General features: G+C 48.4%; 1 protein-coding gene across 1 annotated transcript in view; it reads right to left on the bottom strand.

Moving 5' to 3' along the window:
* DDC (dopa decarboxylase) overlaps positions 1-21,564 on the bottom strand; it is an 82,259-nt gene that overhangs the window by 36,287 nt on the left and 24,408 nt on the right. The window contains exons 5-8 of the mRNA XM_032430527.1: positions 20,793-20,912; positions 14,832-14,966; positions 14,006-14,149; positions 779-845 (exon numbers count right to left, since the gene is read on the bottom strand). Coding sequence (XP_032286418.1) covers positions 779-845; positions 14,006-14,149; positions 14,832-14,966; positions 20,793-20,912 — 466 coding nt within the window. The remainder of the gene's footprint in view (positions 1-778; positions 846-14,005; positions 14,150-14,831; positions 14,967-20,792; positions 20,913-21,564) is intronic.

Raw genomic sequence — 21,564 nt, forward strand, 5'->3', positions numbered from 1 at the left:
AGCCGTGCCCCTGCCCAAAAGAAGGTCTCTGTCACAGAAACCCCTCCCGGACCTGTTGGGTGTCCAGAGCCACGTGTTGAAGGGGTAACTTCAGAAACACAGTCCTTACTCGCGTTCCACCTTTGGGATTCTCTGACTCCTCATTCCCCCGGGAGACCACCCCTGTGCTGTGAGGGGGGCTGGAGGGGGAGAGCGGCCCCGAAAAGCACAGCAAGCAGGTTTTTCTCCGGAGAAATCCAGGGTTTGGATCTGCTTAATCACATTAGGTAATTTGCGTTCAGTCATTCCAGAAACGCTGAAGACAGGTCAGGCTTCATTCAAAGATGGGTAACTGTCACGTCCTGCAGATGCACGAGCCTCGTGGGGCTTGCTCGAAGAGTTTGACTTTGTTCTCTCAGGTGGGTGACGGAGCCCCGCAGTCTTGTGGCCCCGCTGCATGGCACACAAGAGGTTTTTCTTACCGATGGCACGTTGGTTCAGCCAAGCTCAGCTCTGGTCCAATTAGGCCACGTTTCTTGGTTTGTGGATTTCAAGCTAATGAGATTTATGCTATTGCAAATAGAAGAAGAGTCTAGCAAACCATCGAAATATGAAGTTATTATTATGTGAACATCCCATTATATTATGTTTTATGCTATCTAAATATATTATGATATTATAATATAAACTTGACCTATATTATTAATATTATGAAGAAGGAGAGCCCAAAGAAGAAGGTCCACTAAAGTCTTCATATACCGAGAGCATTTTCCAGAAGAAAATCCGATCAGATACTCACAGATAGGACCCACTTCTAGGAGATTGTCAAATGAGCAGCAGGACGTGGTCCCCAGCGTAGCCACCACCTGGGGAGCAAAAAGCAGACCTCTTTTAGGCCCCCATGTTTTGGTCACTATTGTAACCTCCGCACGCACAACGGCTGCCCCCGGTCGAGCCCAGAGCCTCAGAGGTGGTGCTCGATCAGCGTCTGCTAGCCGGAGACCTGAGTCTGTGGATGCAGATGCAGTCTTTGCATGGAAGCTTCGAGAGAAACATCCACCCACAGAAAACCAGGCAGTGAGGTTGGAAACAGCACTTGCACAAGACTGATTCCCCGTGTGCCGAGGGGCAGGGAGGATGCCTTGCTCTCATCTGCTGCCCTTTCCTCCGAGCAGCACAGCTCCCAAGGGAACTTCAGTCCTCGAGAGATAAAGATTTGCTCCAAGGAGATTCATGAGAAAGCCCTACGGACCCTGGAAACGATTTTTAGAGGTGCGTTTCCAGACAGCATTGAGCACGCTTGGTCACACAAGTGGGAAACGTGGCCCGGGTTTCTGGGCCCCTCCTGCTCCCGGGGCACTTGGTAAGATGGTGACAGCATGGGTACCATCTGACTGGTGTCATCCCCACACACGGGGCTGTCTCTCCCCCTGGACCCCTGAAGCTCTTGAAACCAGGCTCTGCATCGTATTTCTTCGTGTTGCTGGGAATGTGCACTTTGCCCCACATGGAATGGGTGCTGAGACCCATTTGCTAAATTCAGACTCCCTCCAAGTGATCAAAAAGTGGATTATGTTTACAAAACCAAAGAGCCTAATTGATTTACGATGCCAGCACCCTCTGGATAATGACATTTCTCCCTCAATGTGACAAGAGTGTGAATTTTCATTCCATCTGGGTGGAAAATTCGATTCAGTTCTTTATGGAGCCCCCACGAAGGCCCCGGCAGCGCTATGTGCCCTGAGAACAGAGATGAAGAAAAGGTCAGGGACCCACGCAGTCTAGTAAACTCGAAAACCTGGTGGGAGGACCACCTGCGTTTGACCGGAGACCCCAGTGCACCTCTCAGACAAAGTCAAAGCGCTCTTGCCAGGGCGGCATCGTGCCTGCCCCGTGGAGGGCTCAGCTGACAAGCCCTGGCTCTCTGCTCACACAGTCACCTGGGCGAGACAGCAGCTTCCCCGGGGACCGGCGTTGTCCCCCGCCCAGGAGCAGGGAGTGATTCCAAAGCAGGTCCTGGCCAGACTCTGGCAGGACTCCCTGTAGCAATGGGGTGTGCCCAGGGGAGTTGGGCCCCCGAGGGGGCAGGAGCAGAGTGTTTGAAATTACTATTTTTTTTACTATTTTCTTTTTTTCTTTTTTTTTTTTTTTTACTATTTTTACTTCTTTATATTTTTAAACTATTTTCTAAGTACTTTTTAAACTATTTTTTTACTATTTCTAACTATTTTTACTATTTTTTTACTATTTTTCTACTATTTTACTATTATTTTTTAATATTTTTACTTTTTATTCAACTACTATTTTTTTACTTTTTTTTTTTTTTTTTAAAGATTTTATTTATTTGACAGAGAGAGAGATAGCGAGAGCAGGAACACAAGCAGGGGGAGTGGGAGAGGGAGAAGCAGGCTTCCCGCTGAGCAGGGAGCCCGATGTGGGGCTCGATCCCAGGACCCTGGGATCATGACCTGAGCTGAAGGCAGACGCTTAACGACTGAGCCACCCAGGCGCCCCTATTTTTTTACTACTTTTTATTATTATTTTTACTATTTTTCTATTTTTTACTATTTCTCTATTTTTTTTACTATTTTTTATGATTTTTTACTTTTCTCTATTTTTTAAAACTATTTTCTAAGTACATTTTTTACTATTTTTACTATTTTTCTACTATTTTACTATTTTTTTACTTTTTTTACTATTTTTACTTTTTTCTACTTTTAAAACTATTTTCTAAGTACTTTTTTACCATTTTTAAACTATTTTTACTATTTTTTACTATTTTTCTACTATTTTGTTATTATTTTTTAATATTTTTTTACTTTTTATTCAAGTACTATTTTTGTACTATTTTTTACTATTATTTTTACTGTTTTTCTATTTTTTACTATTTCTCTTTTTTTACTATTTTCTTTTTTCTATTTTTTTACTATTTTTTATGATTTTTACTTTTCTCTATTTTTTAAACTATTTTCTAAGTGCTTTTTTTACTATTCTTTTACTATTTTTCTACTATTTTACTATTTTTTTTTACTATTTTTTACTTTTTATTCAAGTACTTTTTTAATTATTATTTTTACTATTTTTCTATTTTTTTTTTTTTTTACTATTTTTTTTACTATTATTCAGGTACAGCGAAGCCACCAGATTGGGAGCTTACTGCCATTGGAAAGACAGCTTGTCTTACTGGCTGTTCCCAAGAGGAGGGGGCATGCTATGCCATGGGGGGGCCACACGGGCAAGCACCGGGACCAGTCAGGAGGCCGAGGGAGGCAGCCAGCAAAGGCCAGAGCCTTTACGGTGGTTTCCACGGGAAACAGCCGGTGCTGCAGGGCGAGCAGGCTGAGGGTTGGCTGGTTTGAATAATTTCAATGGGCTTTGGGGCAGAGGGGGCTGTCCCTAGTGTCCCTGGCTGTGAGGTGATGAGGGCAGGGGCTATTGGCCTGGAGTGCAGGAGCCCCATAGAGGAGGTGGTTTGGGGTGTAGGCTCTGGATTGGCTGGTTTGGGGAAAGATAATCCTTTACCGACTCTCGAATCAGCTGCTCCTGGGAGGAGCGGTCCCTCCAGGGTCAGCGAGGTCGCCAAGATGTCAAACATACAGAAAACAGAGACACAGAAACACAAACACATGATGAATACAACCACATGAAAGTCACATAGCACTTGGGGCATAAACCCCTGGGTTGGAGGTTAGCAGCTAGCCGGGCTTCTGTTTTCCCACTTACGGCACAAATGCCCAGCCTACTAGGTCCCACCGGGTCTAGATGCTCCATACCTCAGCGTCCTCGATGCTCTTAGCCCCCTGCCCCCCCACCCCGCTGTGCATGCCTCCCCCTCACCAGCCTCACACACGCTCCGCATTGGTTCATTCTGACAAGATGACTCACTATGGACTCCAAGTGAGTATGCGATTTTTCTTTGGTACTTGCAATTTCTTCCTGATTTATAACTGAATAGTAACATGCTTCATCGAAGGCACTTGGCTTGGTAGGTAGAGCCTGAGACTCTTAGAAAGCTTTTCCTAAGTCATTAAAAGAATAGCAAAAAAGGATATAAAAAAACTACAGAATGCCTCAACCATCTTAATATTGGCTTATAGTTTATTTTCTCAATTTTAAGAATCTCTTAGGAATGACCTATGTATTATTCAGCAATTCCTTCAATTTCCTCTGATTTTCCTCCAATTCTAATTGAAATAAAGGCAATAATGTGTTTTAAAGATGACACATATATTAAATACCCTCTTGTTGAAATTATTTTCTACCTATGAATGTGTGCACAGGAGAGTATCTAGGGTGATGTTCACCAAATAGTAATACGGCTCATCTCTTAAGATGAGATTTTTGGATCTTATCATATAAACCTCCATTCTCGATGTTTTCATATTGAGCACGGAGCATTTCTGTAAAAACTAAAATCTTGCCTCGTCGTCCTGGGCGCAGGCTCAGTGGAGAGCAGAGCAGGTGATGTGTTCTGAGCAGGGACCATTCCCCAGGCCCGGGGCTTTGCAGACTCTGTTCAGCTGCCACAACAGCCCGACGAGCTGGATATTCTTATGATCCGGACTTTGCAGCTGACTTGAATGAGACCCTGCAGGTGGGTCAAGGACACACGGGGACAGGGGCGGGGAGCAGACCATCATGTGAACCCCGGTGTGATGAACTCTTGTCTTGCTAGTTGAGGAAAGAACCCAGGGCCCTGGGCCAGGCCAGTGGCCGCTCTGGCTGGCAGGGAGGACATGCCCGCCTGGCCCTGCGCGCTGTGTTGTAGACGGCGGCAGTCAGCTTGTTCTAATTCTCAGAAGCCTCTTTCAAGCCCAGCACCTGCTCTACTCCGGGGTCTGATTACCCCGGCTCAGCTCATTGACGCTAACCTGATTTGGGCTGGGCTGCAGGGCCCTAATCACATTTGTGCAGGGGGAGGGAGGGCAGGAACGGTGCCGGCGCCCCGTCCCCGAGAGCCTGCAGGGCGTCTGCGGCCCAGGCACACATCCCCTTTGCCCTTCTGGAAGCAGAGCTGCCCCCCCACCCCCGCTTTCCTTGCCACGGCTCTGATGAACACCTTGCGGGCACTTCCCTCTGCCTGTGGCCTGACCCGATCAGGTTGGCTCTCGGGGCGGCAAACCACCACGGGGAAGAAAGAGGAACTATCAGAAGCCCCACGCAAGTCCGGGGAGGGGCCAAGATTCACCTTTCCCGGTTCAAACTTGCCAAAATGGGCCCCTCGCTCTCTGCAGAGGGCCTTGAATTTTGAGATGTCTGTAACCCCTTTATGAGTATAATAAAGGCTATGGGTCCACATCTCGGAATTATGCATGCAGGTATTATGCAGAACTATAACCACTAGATACATACTTTTAGGGGAACGAGTGGGCAGTACGTCCAAGTTCAAGCTGCTGCCCTTCTAGGTCTGAGCCCGGCCTCCCTCTCGGGCTTGAGAGGCCCCTGGCTGAGGGACTCGTGTAAGATAACAAACCTATTGCATGTCCTCGAACCTCCTGTGACCTCTCACATCTCTGTACCTTTGTCACACTCTGTTCTTCAACCAGAAAGGCGCTGAGCCCATGAGCGCTGCCCGTGTGTCCTCTGGGACACAGCTCAGCGTTACCTCTTAGCCAAAGCCTTCGCTGATCCCCTGCAGCGTGTTAATCACACCCTCTGCCCTGCACGGGCATAGTGCTCACCAAATAGTGCGAAGACCCGGAAACACGTGTCGTCCCACCAGGAACCATCCCGTGAGGAAAGGGACCGAGCCCTCACAGGTCCCCGGGGGCCTTCCTCGTGCTCTGACACAGGGGATTAGCCCACGCCCGTGGCTTCTATCAGAATGTCACACATGCCCTCAAACATTTGCTGCAATCTTGGTCTTTAGGACGACATTCCCATAGCGGCATATCCATTGGGTGCCCAATCTTCCAAAATAAAAAAAGTGGTTTGTTCCTCCTGGTGGTGAGTGGTCTTCTCATCAATACGTGCAACTGTCCTTTTTACTGAGCACGTGAACACACTTCGGGCTCATCTCTGCACACCCAGCATTACAGCTACTGGCCTTGCTTCCCTTTCCCCCCTACACATGAATCCATTCCCACATTCCTCATTCCCACAGGAGCCCGGGGGAATCCGGATTCCACCACTGGCCACCCTAGGAAATCGACTCCTACTGAAGTCCCAAATTGCCCCCCCTTGGCAAAACACACAAGGCCTGTCCGGATCCTGAGATCACGGGGCATGTCCAGCCTTCAGGTCGTGTCCCTCCTGGCTGTGTGGCCCCCAGCTTTCTGGTGTGGCTCCCCTGTGACCCCCCATCGCCTTCCTCTCTCTCCACACAGCTTTATCTGTTGGTGCTCCTCCTGGGGCCTCTTTCCCCCCAAGCAGACCATAGGGGGCTGCATGTGTATTCCTAGCGACGTTGGGACCACCCAAACTCAGATGGGACCCACACCTGTGTCTGGTTCAGACCTCCCCTCCCAGGTGAACTCAGCTGTCTTGGGGGGCATCCCTATTTAGATGTGTAAACCTTCAACTCCTGCAAAAATGAGCTCAGCACCGTCTCCCCCACGCCATGCTGCTCCCGTTTCTGGGCTCTCTGGATCTCCGAGCTTGGGGGTGGACTGGGGATCATCCGAGTTTGGGAAGTCCTCCTGCGCTTGTCCCTCACTTGCTGCTTTGTTGGCCCCCAGTTCCTTAGCGAATGCCTCCTAAATCCAGTCCCTTCTTTCCATACCCATTGCCATCATCATCCTCCACCAATCGCCAGAATATTTCATTTCCTGCTTCTTGTCTTGCCTCCCACTCACCTGTCGGCCACACTAACCACCTGCCAGTTATTATTAACATTAATCACGTTTTTCTGCCCCGACACATGTGATGAATAACTTTTACATCCCAAATACACTCCTGTGGGCCAAGCCAGATTTCGATGGAACTCCATTTTTCAGATAAGGAATGTTCTACAGTAAGTCACGATTGCTGCCCGTGTGGGTGGTTACTTGCTAATGATCACTTGCCATGGTTGAAGGATGAGTAAGACAGGACGTGAGAAGGACAGCAGCTCCACCACCCCGCCCCAGTGAAGCCACTCGAGTGCGCCCTGTTATTTTTATAGGGTAACTTTGAATTGATGCACAATGAAGACAGTCACCCAGTTTTAGGCCTGTATTATAATGGACAGATCACCAGAGGCATGCTTTGCCACCGGGCTTCACAGCCCCACCCTGTGCCCCTCGGCCGCCAGAGGGGTGTTTGAAAATACAAATCAGATCATGTCTCTCTTCCATTTAAAACTCCCTTACTGACTGCAAATTGCCCTCAGGAAGAAGCGCATCTTCCTCATGCTGGTCCCTGCATGATCTCCTCACCACGACCTCCACCTCCGACATCCCTCCATTCACTCACGCTCCGGGCACTCTCGAAGCTTCTAAGACTTCCCATTTGCTCTCTCCCTGCCCTTCCGTGGACAGCAGTGCAACATGGCACGTGCAGCAGAAGCTTTGGGATCCCATCATGGTGCACCTGCCAGCTTCATGGCCCTAGCAAGTTCTGAGCCTCTTAGCACTTCAGGTTCCTGGGATACCATCCATTTTCATTGCTATTTCCTTCCCCCTGGAGTGCTTTGCCCAAAGGGCCCCGCTACCCCCTCCCTCGGCCTGCATCCCTTACTCTTTCCAGATTGTGGATCCTGCAGCAACTCTTCCCTGATGCCCACGTTCCGGTCGTGGGAACTGCTGGGTTGCTTGTATCATAGATCACGCTGCACCTGCTGTACGCGACCGTTCGCTTCGTGTCTCTATCTAACCAATAAGACCCTGGAGGGCCCGCTGGCCCTGCATGCAGCAGGTGCTCGATAAATGTTTGCCAAGTGAATGAATGACTAAGCGAATGAACCTGCAACTGTTGCATAGCCCATCATGATAAGTTTGGAAATATAACAAGTGGAGGTATCTGGCACCTGCTGCTGAGCCCACGAATTTGTCCACCATTTGCATGAGAGCCCACTAACAAGGATTATAAAATGTAGTCAGGGTAGATGCCTCCCAATAACATATATAAAACGTCCCGACAAAGCCTTTGGCCACTCTGAAATGCCCGCCAATGCTGCTTCATTTCAAAGTTCTCGCTAACTGGCGGGCACAGAGCCATCGTGAAATGCTTTGCTGCCTTCTGAAATCCCACCACCAAATCATGAACGCATGCTTTGATCGTCCTTCCTTTGTGTAGAAGTGTGAATATGTGATGAATATGTATGTGTTTTCAATACGACATTCTATAAAAAATACTTAAAGACAATAAAATTTATCTTCTAAGGATTCCTGAGGGAAGACCACAAAAGTTTACACTTTGTAAAATAATACGGAAAGAAGAGATGAAATTCGATCTCCCCCCCATCCCTAAAACTCTCTACATCATTGTATTACTTAATACATACATTTGGATTTCCATCTCAAAGATGAAGGGAAAAAAACACTAAGAGACATTAGAGCTTTGACTTTGGTAAGGAGACATCTTGGTGAGGACGATCAGATCTTTCAGTAAACCCTTGTTTTTCAGTATTGCGGTTATAAGACACACAGAACTAATTGATTATGAAGCTGCGTACATATTTAACTTTAATTAAAATATAAATTCTAATGTAAATGACGTCTTACATTCTAATGAAGGAGCACATAAATGGGCAAAAGGGATAATAAATAATAGTAAATAATAATACATCCTTCTCCCTCTTACCAGTATCACTATCATTAGCAAATGGTGTTGGAACAACTGGACATTCACATAAGAAAAAAAACAACAAAAAACAAAAAACTGAATCTGGACACAGACCTTACACCCTTCACAACAATTAGCTCAAAGTGGATCATAGACCTAAATGTAAAATGTAAAACTATAAAACTCCTAAAAGATAACACAAGAGAAAATCTATATCCTCTTGGGTGCGGGGATGAGTTTGTAGCTACAACACCAAAGGCATGATCCATGAATGAACAAAATTGATAAGATGGACTTGAGTAAAATTAAAAACTCCTGCTCTATGAAAGACATTTCAGAGAATGAAAAGTTACCCGCTGAGAGAATATATTTGCAAAATGCAACTCTTGACAAAGGACTGATATCCAAAATTATAAAAAGTAATAGAATACACAATCCAACTAAAACATGGGCAAAAGGTCTGAAGCTCACCAAAGAAGATATCCAAATGTCAAATAAGCCTATGACAACACCTTCAACAGCATACATCATTAGGGGATCTCAAATGAAAGCAACATTTAGATACCACCATACATCCATTTGAATGGCTAAAATCAAAAACACTGACAACACCAAATGCTGGTGAAGATGTGGGAAAACAGGAACTCTGTGATTCATAGCTCTTAGAAATGCAAAATGGTACCGCTGCTTTGAAAGAGAACCTGGCAGTTTCTCCTAACACTGAACTCTCTCTTGCCATATGCTCTAGCAATTACATGTGTTCCTGTTTATTTACCCAAACAAAGTGAAAAGTTACGTCCACACAAAAATCTGCACGAGTGTTCATAGCACTTTTTAAATAATTGCCAAAACTTAGAAACAACCAAGATGTCTGCGATATTGTGATTTATAAGGAGAAATACATATTTGGTCTTTGTCCCCATTTCTGACACAGAGCTCCTAAAACCCTTGGAATTTCCTAAGCACTGAAGGCCACAAAGGTATCTTCTGTCATGTTAATGAGGTGACTTTTGGAAAGCTGCTCTGTTGCCTATGGATGCTGGCTAGCTGCCAAGAGAACCAATCCTGTTATTAGAGTATTGGAACTAGTAAGCCCTACCCCTGACCTCCAGGGAGGGGAGGGGGCTGAAGATTGAGTTCAATCACCAGTGACCAATGATTCAATCAATTGTGCCTATGTAATGAAGCCTCCATAAAAACCCCAAAGGGGGTTTGGAGAGCTTCAAGGCTGGTGAACAAGTGGAGATTTGGAGAGAATGGCACCAGGAGAGGGCATGGAAGCTCCATACCCCTTCCCCAGACCTTGCCTCAGGCATCTCTTCCATCTGGTTGTTTCTGAGTTATATCCTTTTATAACAAACCAGTGATTTAGCAAGTCAAATGTGTATCTGAGTTCTGTGAGCTGCTCTAACACAGGAATCAAACCCAAGGACGGGGCTCCCTGGAATTTCTGATCTATAGCCATTGATCACGTGACAACCTGGAGTGACAAGTGGCAGCTGAAGTGGGGCAGTCTTGTAGGACTGAGCCTTCACCTGCGGGGTCTAATGCTGTCTCCTGGTAAACAGTATCAGAACTGAGTTAATTGCTTGGTGGTGCTGGAAAACCCCTGACTCAGAAATGGGTGCATCTTAATGTCCTTTGATAGGTACATCCAGACAATGGAATGCTATTCAGTGATTTTTTTTTTTTTAAGAGAACTATAGGGGCACCTGGGTAGCTTGGTTGAGCATCTGACTCTTGGTTTTGGCTCAGGTCATGATCTCAGGGTCGTGAGACTGAGCCCCTCATCTGGCTCCACATTCAGCGGGAAGTCTGCTTGAGTTTCTCTCTCTCCCTCTCCCTCTGCCCCTCCCTCCACTCATTCTCTCTCTCTCTCTCAAATAAATAAATAAATCTTAAAAAAAAAAAAAAAGAACTTCCCCAACTGACGATTTCCCCAAAGAAATGACAAATCACAGATTCTGGAAGTTCTGTGAAACCCAAGGAGAATCAGCACAAAGGAACAATTGGTTTGCATCCTACTAAAACCGCCTAGACACAAAGACAAAAAGCAAATGCTACAAGCCGCCAGAGGGAAAAAGTCATGTTTCCACACTACATGCCTAAAAGCCACTCTGAGACTGATAGCCGACATCCAATGGGCTTATGTATTTAATCTGCCAAAAGAAAAGACCGTCCACCCTGGAACTCCAGACCCAGCAAAAATATCATTCGAAAGTGAAGGCAAAGTAAAGACATTTTCAGAAAAATAAGAACGGAGGCAATTGTATCAAAGTGCAAAATTCTCAAGACAGTTTTTCAGACAGAAAAAAAAAATGATCCCAGATGAAAGTAAGAAAATGCAGGAAAGAAAGATCAGCGGAAAGAGAAATATGAGATTTATATAAATAAATATCGGCTATATAAAATAACGATGTCTCATGGGATTTTAAATATACGTAGAATTAAAATATATAACAATAATAGCACAAAGGGGGAGGGGAGGCGTAATAATAAAATAAGATAAAGCTCGTAAGCTAAAAATGAAGAAAATGGAATAACATAAAACATTTGATAGTCTAAGACAAGAAAGCCTAGAAAAACCATCATATGAGAGGCAGACCAGATGGAAAACAAATAGTAAGATTGTAGAAATGCATTTAAATGTATCAATAATTTCCTTAGGTAAATGGAGAAAATTAAGAAAAACTGTCATGTTGGATTTATAAACAGATGAAAAGACAAAAACAATAACCCAGCAACAAGGGCCTACTGCCTATAAGAGATACAAGTATGAGAACAGAAAGGTACACAGGAAAGGAAACAATGTATCCCGGGACCACTGACTAACCAATGGAAACCAGATGTCATTGCAGGGACGTCAGTTCAAGCAGAAGACTAAGGGCGCATCTCTCAAGGATACATGGGTCATTCTGCAGAAGTTTGGACAATTCTAGATGTGAGCGTGGCTGACTACTAAAACCTTAAACTACGTAAGAGAAACCTAGCCGGCCACAAAAGAAGTCATGGGTATGTCTACACCCACAGCTGGGATGCTCGCATGCCTCTCTCAAGAGCCGATTTGCACGGCCTTGGTTATTAGAAGATGGAAACTGATTTGTGTTCTTGCTTTGCTGTGATTGAATGGGGAACCAACTGTTTTTGTATTTTGTCTGTTTTCCCACTGGAATGTTGCCTATTTGCTTATTGAGATGTGAGCCTCCTCTAAGATTTACTTTATAATATACATTCTATTTTCCTGCCAACATTTGTCTTTTTATTTTGTTTATGAGTTTTGTGGTTCTTTTTTTTTTAAAGATTTTATTTATTTGTCAGAGAGCGAGCGCGCACAAGCAGGGGGAGTGGCAGACAGAGGGAGAGGGAGAAGGAGACTCTCCGCTGAGCAAGGAGACCAACTCAGGACTCGATCCCAGGACCCTAGGATTATGACCTGAGCCAAAGGCAGAGAAGTAACCTACTGAGCCACCCAGGTGTCCCATGAGTTTTGTAGGTTTTATGAAATGAAATCTTCTCATCATTTTATGTGGTCTATTCCATTGCTTTCATTCTTCAAATCTGCAAGAGTGCGTCTTAATATATTTATTTTTCCTTAGGCGGGATATTCTAATGAGTCTTAGAAGATTGCTGGTATAGCTTCAAAAATATTTACCTCGTTTAAATAGAATCCTTTCAAACTATCCTGAAATTGTATGTGGGAATTTTAAAGGTAGTCTTTCTAACAAGAATGATCTCCCTTCCAAATCTTTGACAAATATTTATTGAGCGTCTGCTAAGTGTAAGGGGCAGGTTCCAGGAGCTGGGATAATGCGTTGATTACACGGACCCTCCCTTCACATAGTTTGCAGTACGGTGGGAAGAAGGAGGCAGTAAACAAATACACAAATAAATACGGGTGTCATGCAACACAGGGAAATGAAGCAGGACAGGGTGACTCAGATGACCTCTGGGCCAGCCTTGATCGCAGGCAGACACCTGCCTTGGCCATCAGCTCCTCCCACGAGCTACATCTGAATCTTCTCCATCCTTCTACAGTGTAATTATTGGTAGATGATCTGGATTCCCCCTGGGAACTCCATAAATCAGGATCAAATTTTGTATCAAACCATACCCTCCATGCCTTCCCCCGTCACAAGTTAGATTTTCAATGAGGGGTAGTTCATTTGCATTGATAGGAACAATTTTTTTGGAGAAAAAAAAAGCTTGTCTCGAAGATTAAACCTTAAATTAAAAAAATAGTGGGCATGAGTAACACGTGGCCCATAAAAGTCTACCAAACCTAGATTGCTCTTAACAGCTAGGAAACGCTCAGACACTGAGGACTGTTCAGGAGGCACATGAGCATCTTGAAATTGTTATGTAAAGCTTCCGTTTCTTTTTAAGATTTATTTATTTTTTTATTTGGGGGGGGCAGGGCAGAGGGAGAGGGAATCTCAAGCAGACTCCACGCCCAGTGCGGAGCCCAATTCTGAGCTCGATCCTAGGACCCTGAGATCATGACTTGAGCCAAAATCAAGAGTCGGACGCTTAACCCACGGAACCACCCAGGCGCCCCGGCTATGAAAAGCTTCTAAGGCCTGGCTCCCTCTCCAGAAATTCTGGTAAAAGTAACTGGGGCAGGGCCTGGGCATCAATATATTTTCAACACTCCCCAGGTATGTCTGGTGTGCAGCCAGGTTGAACACCATGAGGCTAGTGCCAAGATCACTGTTAATTGTCATGACACACGACATTGCATCCTACAGTGGCCTCATGGGGTGTGTCCCATGTCTAACCGCTCTAGTTGCAACACCAAGTATTTCCTCCCCACTGGAAAATGCCCATTTGTGCACAAGATGGGCAGAAACCTGGTGCTATTTGTCTAGTTAGATATTTTACCGATAATTGCTTGCAACACATCTCTTGCAAATGACGCATCTTGGTATCTGCTAAGAATACTGATCTAGGCGGTGAGGCCTTCTGGGTTTTATTTTTAATTTGGTTCACTGGTCCATCATCCATTCCTCATGACAGAGCATCTACATTGGCACAGAGGGCAGTCAAGGGACGATCACCTGGTGTCACTTTTAACAGGAGCAGAAATAAGACTTCTTGGCTTATCAGGATCCCCCGGGCCGGGTGCCCTGCTTCCTTCTTTCTGGGATTAGGCAGGCGGACGGAAAATTAAATGGAGTGTTGCTCCAGCCTCCCTCAAGGAGTGGTCACACGGCCACACAAGTACCGCAGAGCCTGTGACCAGCACGGCACGCAGGGCCCTGCCCCAGGCCCAGGCAGGGCTCGGAGACTCCCAGGGGCCCATACCCAACATGCCTGGTCGACTTACGAAGAAAGGAATCAGGCCCTCTGCTTTGTCTCTCTCCAGGGCCTCCTGCAGGGCAGAAGCACGCATGGCAAACTTGCCATCTGAAGGGATGGCTTTTATTTTCACTCCTCCGATTAATCCGGCTCTTTCCACCGAGGAGTGCGCCTGGAAGGAAGGCATCGGAGTTAGATTCTTGCATGCATGTGCGTGCCGTGTGCAGTGGCCGTGAGCCCCCCGCTCTGCAGAGAGCTCCCCGTGCTGCAGGCCCTCTGCGTCCCCCCTGCACCTCATTCCCGGTGTTGTCTCGGGTTCTGTGGAATCTCGCTTTTCAGATTAGTGAGCAAGCAGTGAGCAGAGTGAGCACACCCAGGTTCTTATCTGGGGGTTCCTCTCACCATGGGGCCTTAGGCCGCTTGGGGGCCACGCTCAGCACATGGTTTCTGGAGAAAAGGAGCCAAGGACACGGCACCATTGTGGGATGGTGGATCCATTGTGTCTCGGGGCCTCCCAGGAAGGCCAGCTCTTACTGAAGGTGCCCCTCTCTGCCCTGTGGCTCCCACCATCACTGTCTCCTCTTCGACTCTCTCCTGGGGTCTGGATCCCGCTGTGGCTCCCAATGGCCGACAGGAGGTGCAGGATTCCAAGCTCCCCAGGCGCTCCCCCCATGACCCTGGCGGGTTACCCCCCTGGACCTGCATGAACTCACATGCACACTGACAGAATACCAAACACCCACATCCAAGCACGGCTGTGGAAATGTCTGAAACGCCGCATGGTTTTGTTTGGATTGGACTGGACACAAAACAAGGATTCAGATCATAGAGGCTCAGTGGGGCTTTGCACTCACCTGATCCGATGAGTAGGCCACTAGCTTTTCCATGATGGCGCCCTGCGTCAGCCCCGGGGAGGCGGCCTGGAGGTGGCGCACCACCTTGGTCCGAGCGGCCAGCAAAGCCACCAGAGTGGCCTCGCTGGCACTTCCCTGGATCGAAGAAAAGGTCGCGATGAGCTTCAAGAGGCAGCAAAGGAATCAATGTTGAAACTGTTGGGAGGCATTAGCGTCCCTATTTTTCTTAAAAGAGGAATCTGAAGCTGCAAAGCTGATTGCCCTGTGCGTAGGAAGTGGATTCCGCCTCACTATGCCTGCCCCTGTAATTTGCGAAATAACCGTGTTTTTTAATTCTGTCATCATCAGGTGGGAAATGGATGCCCAGCAAGAGAGGGACTAACTTGGTCCAGGTGAGCAGCTAGCAAGTGGCAGGGGTAGCAGGGAGTCCCAGCTGCCTTCCAGGCGGCGGGGGGGGGGGGGGGGTCCCCACATGTATGGCCATGTCCCCCCTTCCCACTGCTCATGATCACCACCGCTCACGATCACCGCATCTTAAGTAAATCCTAGAAGAAACCCAGGAGCGGGACAGTATTAACATTAGAAAGGAAAAAAATAAAAGAAGGTAGATTTTGGTCGAGTATGAGAGATTTGTAAGATTTTAGGGTTTTTGCAGAGAAATATACAAGAAAATCATTAGCTCAACCTCCCCCGTTAACATTTCATCTTCCTTTCCCTTCAGCGATCCTGATTTCCTCTTCTGTTTTACCATTTCGATGCTTTTACTCATTCTTTTAAGCCAACACATATCCTACAGGGAGGCGGGTGAAGTTTGAACATAAATACATTGACTTGGGAGTTTTGTAGCTCAAATGCATGGACTCAAGTATACACGATACGATCTTCTTAATTTGGCCTGTGAGGTGGGTTTTGCACTTCTTCAGGCCATCTTGTCTTGAGCAATCACTGTAGAAGTGGTATTAGAACAAAGGTTCTGGACGTGGGCTTGGTGACCGCGCGGGGCTGTCTGGGGCCTCACAGATTGTTGCAATCAGCCTTGTCCGCTGGGAAGGGTGGGCTTCCTGCCGCGAACAGACACGGTTGCATGCGCTCATATAGCAAAGTGAAGAAACAGGGCTGGCAAGGCTAAATGGGCCATCACAGGGAATCCAAGCTCCCTGAGGGCAGGCACTGGACCTCCCACTCCAGTGGCCTGGGCTTCCTCCTGTGCCCCACAGTGTGTGTGTCCTGGATCCACTGGATCCTTCTCATCGGAAGTGAACCAGGAGAAGCTTCCCGAAAGACACAGCTTCTGAGTGCTGGAATCATCTGCCTTGTTCGGTCCCCAACACCCACGTGGGATTGCAGCCCCCTCCCTAACCTCCCACCCTCTGCCTGTGGCCTTGACCCCCAAAGATCTGTTCTCCCCTGAACCACTTGCTAAGGAAAGGCTTTGAATCGCTATGCTAATTCATTATGGGGTTTGCCTCTCCGCTCTGTCCATGTGCTGAGACAAAGCTCCCCTCCTTCACGCAGCCAAAAGTGACTGAACCCATACAATGCCCAACGAAAGAATGAAATCCTCAGTGGAGTCTCCAGAGCTCAGGGGCTCCCGGGCAGCCCACAGGCTCTGGCCCTGACGTCAGAATTCAGGCAGATTTCCGGCCCTTTGTGGAAAGCTGAGCTGAGCTTTGCCCGGGAGAGAGGAGCAGGGGGTCTGTTCTGGAACTGAGGCTGTGTAATGACATCTTAGCTTTACTGCAGCAGGGACAAAGGTTGCCATGGCAAGCTGGCTACGAAGCAGAAGGAAATGCTGGTGACAAGTGACTCAGGGGCCAGAACCGCCCTTTCCTCCTCTGGGTGTTTCAAGTGTTACCACACACGCGGCGAGCAATTGGCTTTTCTTCCACAAGAGCTTTCAAACCCAATTAAGAGACCATTTTCCGGCCCGGTTTGTCCAGCTCAGAGGATGACTTGCCATTTGACTCTGTTGCCCGTCACCGTGCTGACGTCTAGAAGCTGGGACTATGGCCTGGAGGGGCGCAGCGTCCCTCCACAGCTCTGGCCCCGCGGCGGTCACCAGGCCATGGTGCTGTCTGGGTCTCACAGATTGCAGACAATCAGCCTTGTCAGCTGGGCAGGGTGGGCTTCCTGCCGCAGACAGACAGGGACCTGGGCTCGAAGGAGGATTTGACCCCAGGGGCCAAGAGATGCCAGGATGATTCCCAACCGATGCTGGGGCGGCCGGTGTCTCTGCAAAATGGGATTGTCTTTAAAGTAAGGATAATTGCAAGATGAACCTCTGGATACTCTAACCCAAACCAAGAGTCACAGATGAGCTGGTGGAATTCATCCTTGCCTTGCCTCTAGTTAGCTTGCGCTCTTGGGCACGATACGCTCCCTTTCTTGGCTCCAGGTTCCTCAGCGATAAGAAAAGTCATTGATAATGCAGTCAACCCTCATAACTATTTGCAGGTTGAAAGAGGATCGCATGAAGCACTAGGAATAAGCCTAGCCCAGAGAGGGCATTCAGTAAAAAGTCACTGTTGGTATAAAGGGCACGCCTGAGATTATGGGGTATTTGTAAGATTTTTGAGAAGCATCAAATTAGAAGAATCATCTCGTCCGGCTGAAAAGAGCCGAATGCGAAATTGTTTTAGTCATAAGATCCAATGACCCAGAAACACTCTTTTTATTTTTGTGGGGTTTTTTTTTTTTTGACTTTTTGTGGAGCATGAACGGTGGATATGGTCTTAATTCAGAGAGCCTCAGCAGGAAGGCGATAATTTCCTTAGAAGATCGTTGCACTTGCCCTAAATGGTATCCTCTGAGATGTTATTTATAAAGGGGAAAATCTGATACAATGTATGTCATGTATTATTTACATAAACTGTGATGCATCGTAGAAAATAATGCAATAATATCCTCAAAGGATGGGAAATGCTCCCAACAAAATAGTGGGTAAAATACCATCCAGAAAATATTATATTATCCCAATCTTGTATATACACACACACACACACACACACACACGCAAGGACTGAAATAATACCAGAAGTCTGCCCCCAAACGGTCCTGTATCTTTTCCATTTTTACTGTCAAGGCCTGCTTTTCTTTATCTTTTTTTTTTTTTTTTTCTGTCAGAGAGAGCGAGAGCACAAGCAGGGGGAACAGGAGAGGGAGAAGCAGACTCCCTGTTGAGCAGGGAGCCCGTTTCGGGGCTCCATCCCAGGACCCTGGGATCATGACCGGAGCCGAAGGCAGACACTTAACTGACTGATGCCCCCAGGAGCCCCATGGGTCTGGTTTTCATGAATGGAAAGGGGACGACACTTTTGTAAAGAGGAATAGCAGAACCAAAGTGGATCTTGAAGGGATAAACGGGCAATGTGGAAAATGGAAACTGGTGTGGAGAAAACAATGAGCAATTCCCTCCAAAATAGAGAGGAGAAAATGACCAAAAAAGGAAAATAACCTAAGAAAGCTGGAAATGACAGGAGAGGTGGCTGCCTTGTGGAAAATGGAAGGTCCTGGAAAACCCACAAAGGGCTTTTGGGAGGGCGGCCCACAGTGACAGGTGCAGCAGAAGCAAGACTTCCCCGGGGGGGAAGAAGGAGCTGAGTCTGGATTAATAGGGCTCACCCAACAGGGGGGCGAAAGGGGGTGGGGGGCGCTCAGAGTGAATGGGACAGACGAGAAAAGTGGATCTGGGCACACTGTGTGGAATTACAAAGGAAAAGTAAAGTCTGCCGCCAGCATCCAGGTGGCCGGGAGTGTGAGCTCTCCCCAGACCTGGAACTGAGTCAAGTAGGATTCAAAGCCAAAGTCCCCTCCCCGAAACTCTGCTCTCCTTCTGCCCCGCTGCGGCCGCCTGCTCTTCTGTCAGTACCCGGACTCTGCCCTTCCTTAGAGGAGGGACCGCCGTGGTGGCCTCTGGAGAACCAGGTCGGCTGTTCTGGAGTTTGCAGAGCCGCCAACCTCTTCCAAGGTGAGGAGCAGGGGAGGGGCGCAGCCTCCCTCCCTGAGGCCAGCAGGTACATGACAGCCTCGCCCTGGGTCCAGGGAGCTGAAATAGTTTGCCCTTGTGAGGAAATCCTTGTTCTACTGTGTTCACGTTTAAGGCTGGCTCACGGCCTCAAATCGAAACCTGCTCAGAATCAGTGTCAGAGGATGGAAGTTTCGAGAACCAGAGACGGGGAGGCAGGAGAAGACAGAGGGAAGGGCTCCGAGCCTGGCCACGGTGGCCTGTTGGCTGCAAAGAAGTCAGCCAGCAGTCCCAGCGTGTGGCTCTTCGGAGTGACCTGAGCTGGGCCCAGGAATGCCCCTTCCTGAGCCAAGGCCTGTCGAGTCCAAGCTCGAGGGGTCGGGTCTGGGACTCCCTCCGTGACTCTGACGCAAAGTGCGTGCAGTTGGCCGAATAAGGCCTCCCAAAGATGTCCAGGTCTTAATCCCAAAGCTGTGAGTGTTTACGTGGAGACAGGGATCTTGCCGATGTGATTAAGAGCCGTGACACAGGATTATCTTGGATTATTTGAGGGGGCTCTTGAAAGTGGAGAACCTTCCTCATCTGTAGTCAGAGGGAGACGTGACTGAGAAAGAGGGGTCAGAGAGATGGAACGCTGCGGGCTTTGGAGATGGAGAAGGGGCCATGGCCCAGCCCTGTGGGAAGCTTCCAGAAACTAGAAAAGGCAAGGCAAGATGCTCGCCTGGAGCTTCCTGGGTGTCAGACGCCTGAGCTACACTCATTGTAAGATTGTAAGATGATAGGTTTGTGCTGTTTGTTTTTCTGATTTTATTTATTTATTTGTCAGAGAAAGAGAGAGAGAGAGAGCACAAGCAGGGGGAAGGGCAGAGGCAGAGGGAGAGGCAGGCTCCCAGCTGAGCAGGGAGCCCGATGCGGGGCTCGATCCCAGGACCCCGAGATCATGACCTGAGCTGAAGGCAGAGGCTTAACGACTGAGCCACCCAGGCGCCCCAGGTTTGTGCTGTTTTAAGCCACCAAAATTTGCAGCAACAGCAACAGAAAACGGACACACGGAAGTGAGAAGCCCTGGTCTGGGTGAGCAGCAGGCCAGCCCCGGGCAGTGGGGGCTTGCGTCCTACCTGACTTTGGCCACACCAGCCAGGTGATGGCACACAGTCCGGACTCAGCACTTTCACTGGCCCACGGGCAGATTAACAGTTGCTTTAACTGAGTCCCGGAGCCTTTAAATCCAACGGTGCTTTCCCAATTTCAGAGTCCTATACTTGACACCAGAAGAATGATGTCAAGGAGGGGGGTGGGTTCAACAGAGCCCATCGTGCATGCTGGGAAATAGAAAGAGCACAAAGCCCACATCGCCTTGGTGCATTTGTCCGGAGGCTCCCGGTGGGAAGTGACTGTCCCTGACGATGCCTGGGACATCATTGCTGTCAACAACACACGTCCAAAGAGGAGAATGAATGACACGGTGCGTAGAAAAGGCAGCAACGTCAAGTGACCTTGGTTCTCATTGACATAGAACTTTCTAGAAGCTGTGGAAGGACTCCGTCACAGGTGCGCTCCCTGCTCGAAGGACAGTGATCAGGGTGGTGGCAGTCACGGCTCTGCAGTCAGACAGATGTAGGCTCAGAGCCCAGCTCTAGAACTGACCAGCGGGGGGACTGGGGGGGCTGGTGGGCCAGTCACCCCACGGCTCTGTGCCTCAGTGCCCTTGCCTGTCAAATGGTGTTAAAATGGCCCCTAATTCCTAGTCTGTTGTAGAATTAAACGAATTAATGCCTGCAAAGTGCTCAGGCGCCACTTTGATCTATGGAGCTTGGGGGAGGGAGGGACAGAGAGCGCCAGGACCCAAATCCAGATCCAGAGGCTTCCTGACTGCTTGTTCCCCAGAAGGACACACAGGAAGCTCAAGCACCTCTTTTTTTTCCACCTGCCGCTATGGCCCTGGGACGTCACCCTCAGCGTCCCGGGAAGCTGAACACCCCTCCCCTGCTGCTTACCTGGATCACTCCGCCCCCTTCTCCCACTTGCCCCGCCAAAAATGCCTCTGGCAGCTTCAGCATCTTCCCCAGCCAGTCCATCATCACGGTCTCCAGCTCTGTGCACGCCGGACTCGCGGCCTAGCGGGGAGGGAAGCCCGGAATCAGCCACCTGCCGGCTTGTCATGGACGGGTACGCTCTGTCACTTAGGATCTCAGCATCAGTTTCATAAAAAGGCTTAAACATTTGCCAAAGGCCCATCCCTGGGTAGGGTTAATGTGATGGCATGCTCTCCCACCCGGGGGTCCCAGGGAGAAGCATCAGCTGAGACTTGTCCTCCCCCCACTCCCCTCTTACCCACCAACTGGGCACAGCCACAGGACCCCTCGCTCTGGAAGCTCTGAAGCAATAGGGGGGCCCACTCTGGGCACGTGCCGTGCGGAGCGCTTAGCACACACGCCATCCCTCTTCTTTCTCGCCCTCAAAGAACTGAGGGAACCACAGTCCCCAGATCCCAGATCTGCCCCAGGAGGGACGGTGACCTCCCCATCCCCCATCTCTAGAGGCTGGTGTCAAAACAAGGGCCGGGTCTTGCAGGACTTGGGGAGCAGCAGGAGGGTTTACTCTTCCACTGAACCTCAGATTAAAATCTCCCAGTCCCAGAGGCTGTTCAAACGCCTGAAATGAGCTGAAAGGAGTTTCAGACCTGTGCCCTTTGACCAGGACTCGTGGGAGAATGGCTGGGATGGAAGGCACAGCCCAGAATGACCCCAGTGCGCTGGGCTGCGCTCC

The sequence above is a fragment of the Phoca vitulina genome, unplaced genomic scaffold, assembly GCF_004348235.1.
Source record: "Phoca vitulina isolate PV1807 unplaced genomic scaffold, GSC_HSeal_1.0 scaffold44, whole genome shotgun sequence".
NCBI classification, from domain to species: domain Eukaryota; kingdom Metazoa; phylum Chordata; class Mammalia; order Carnivora; family Phocidae; genus Phoca; species Phoca vitulina.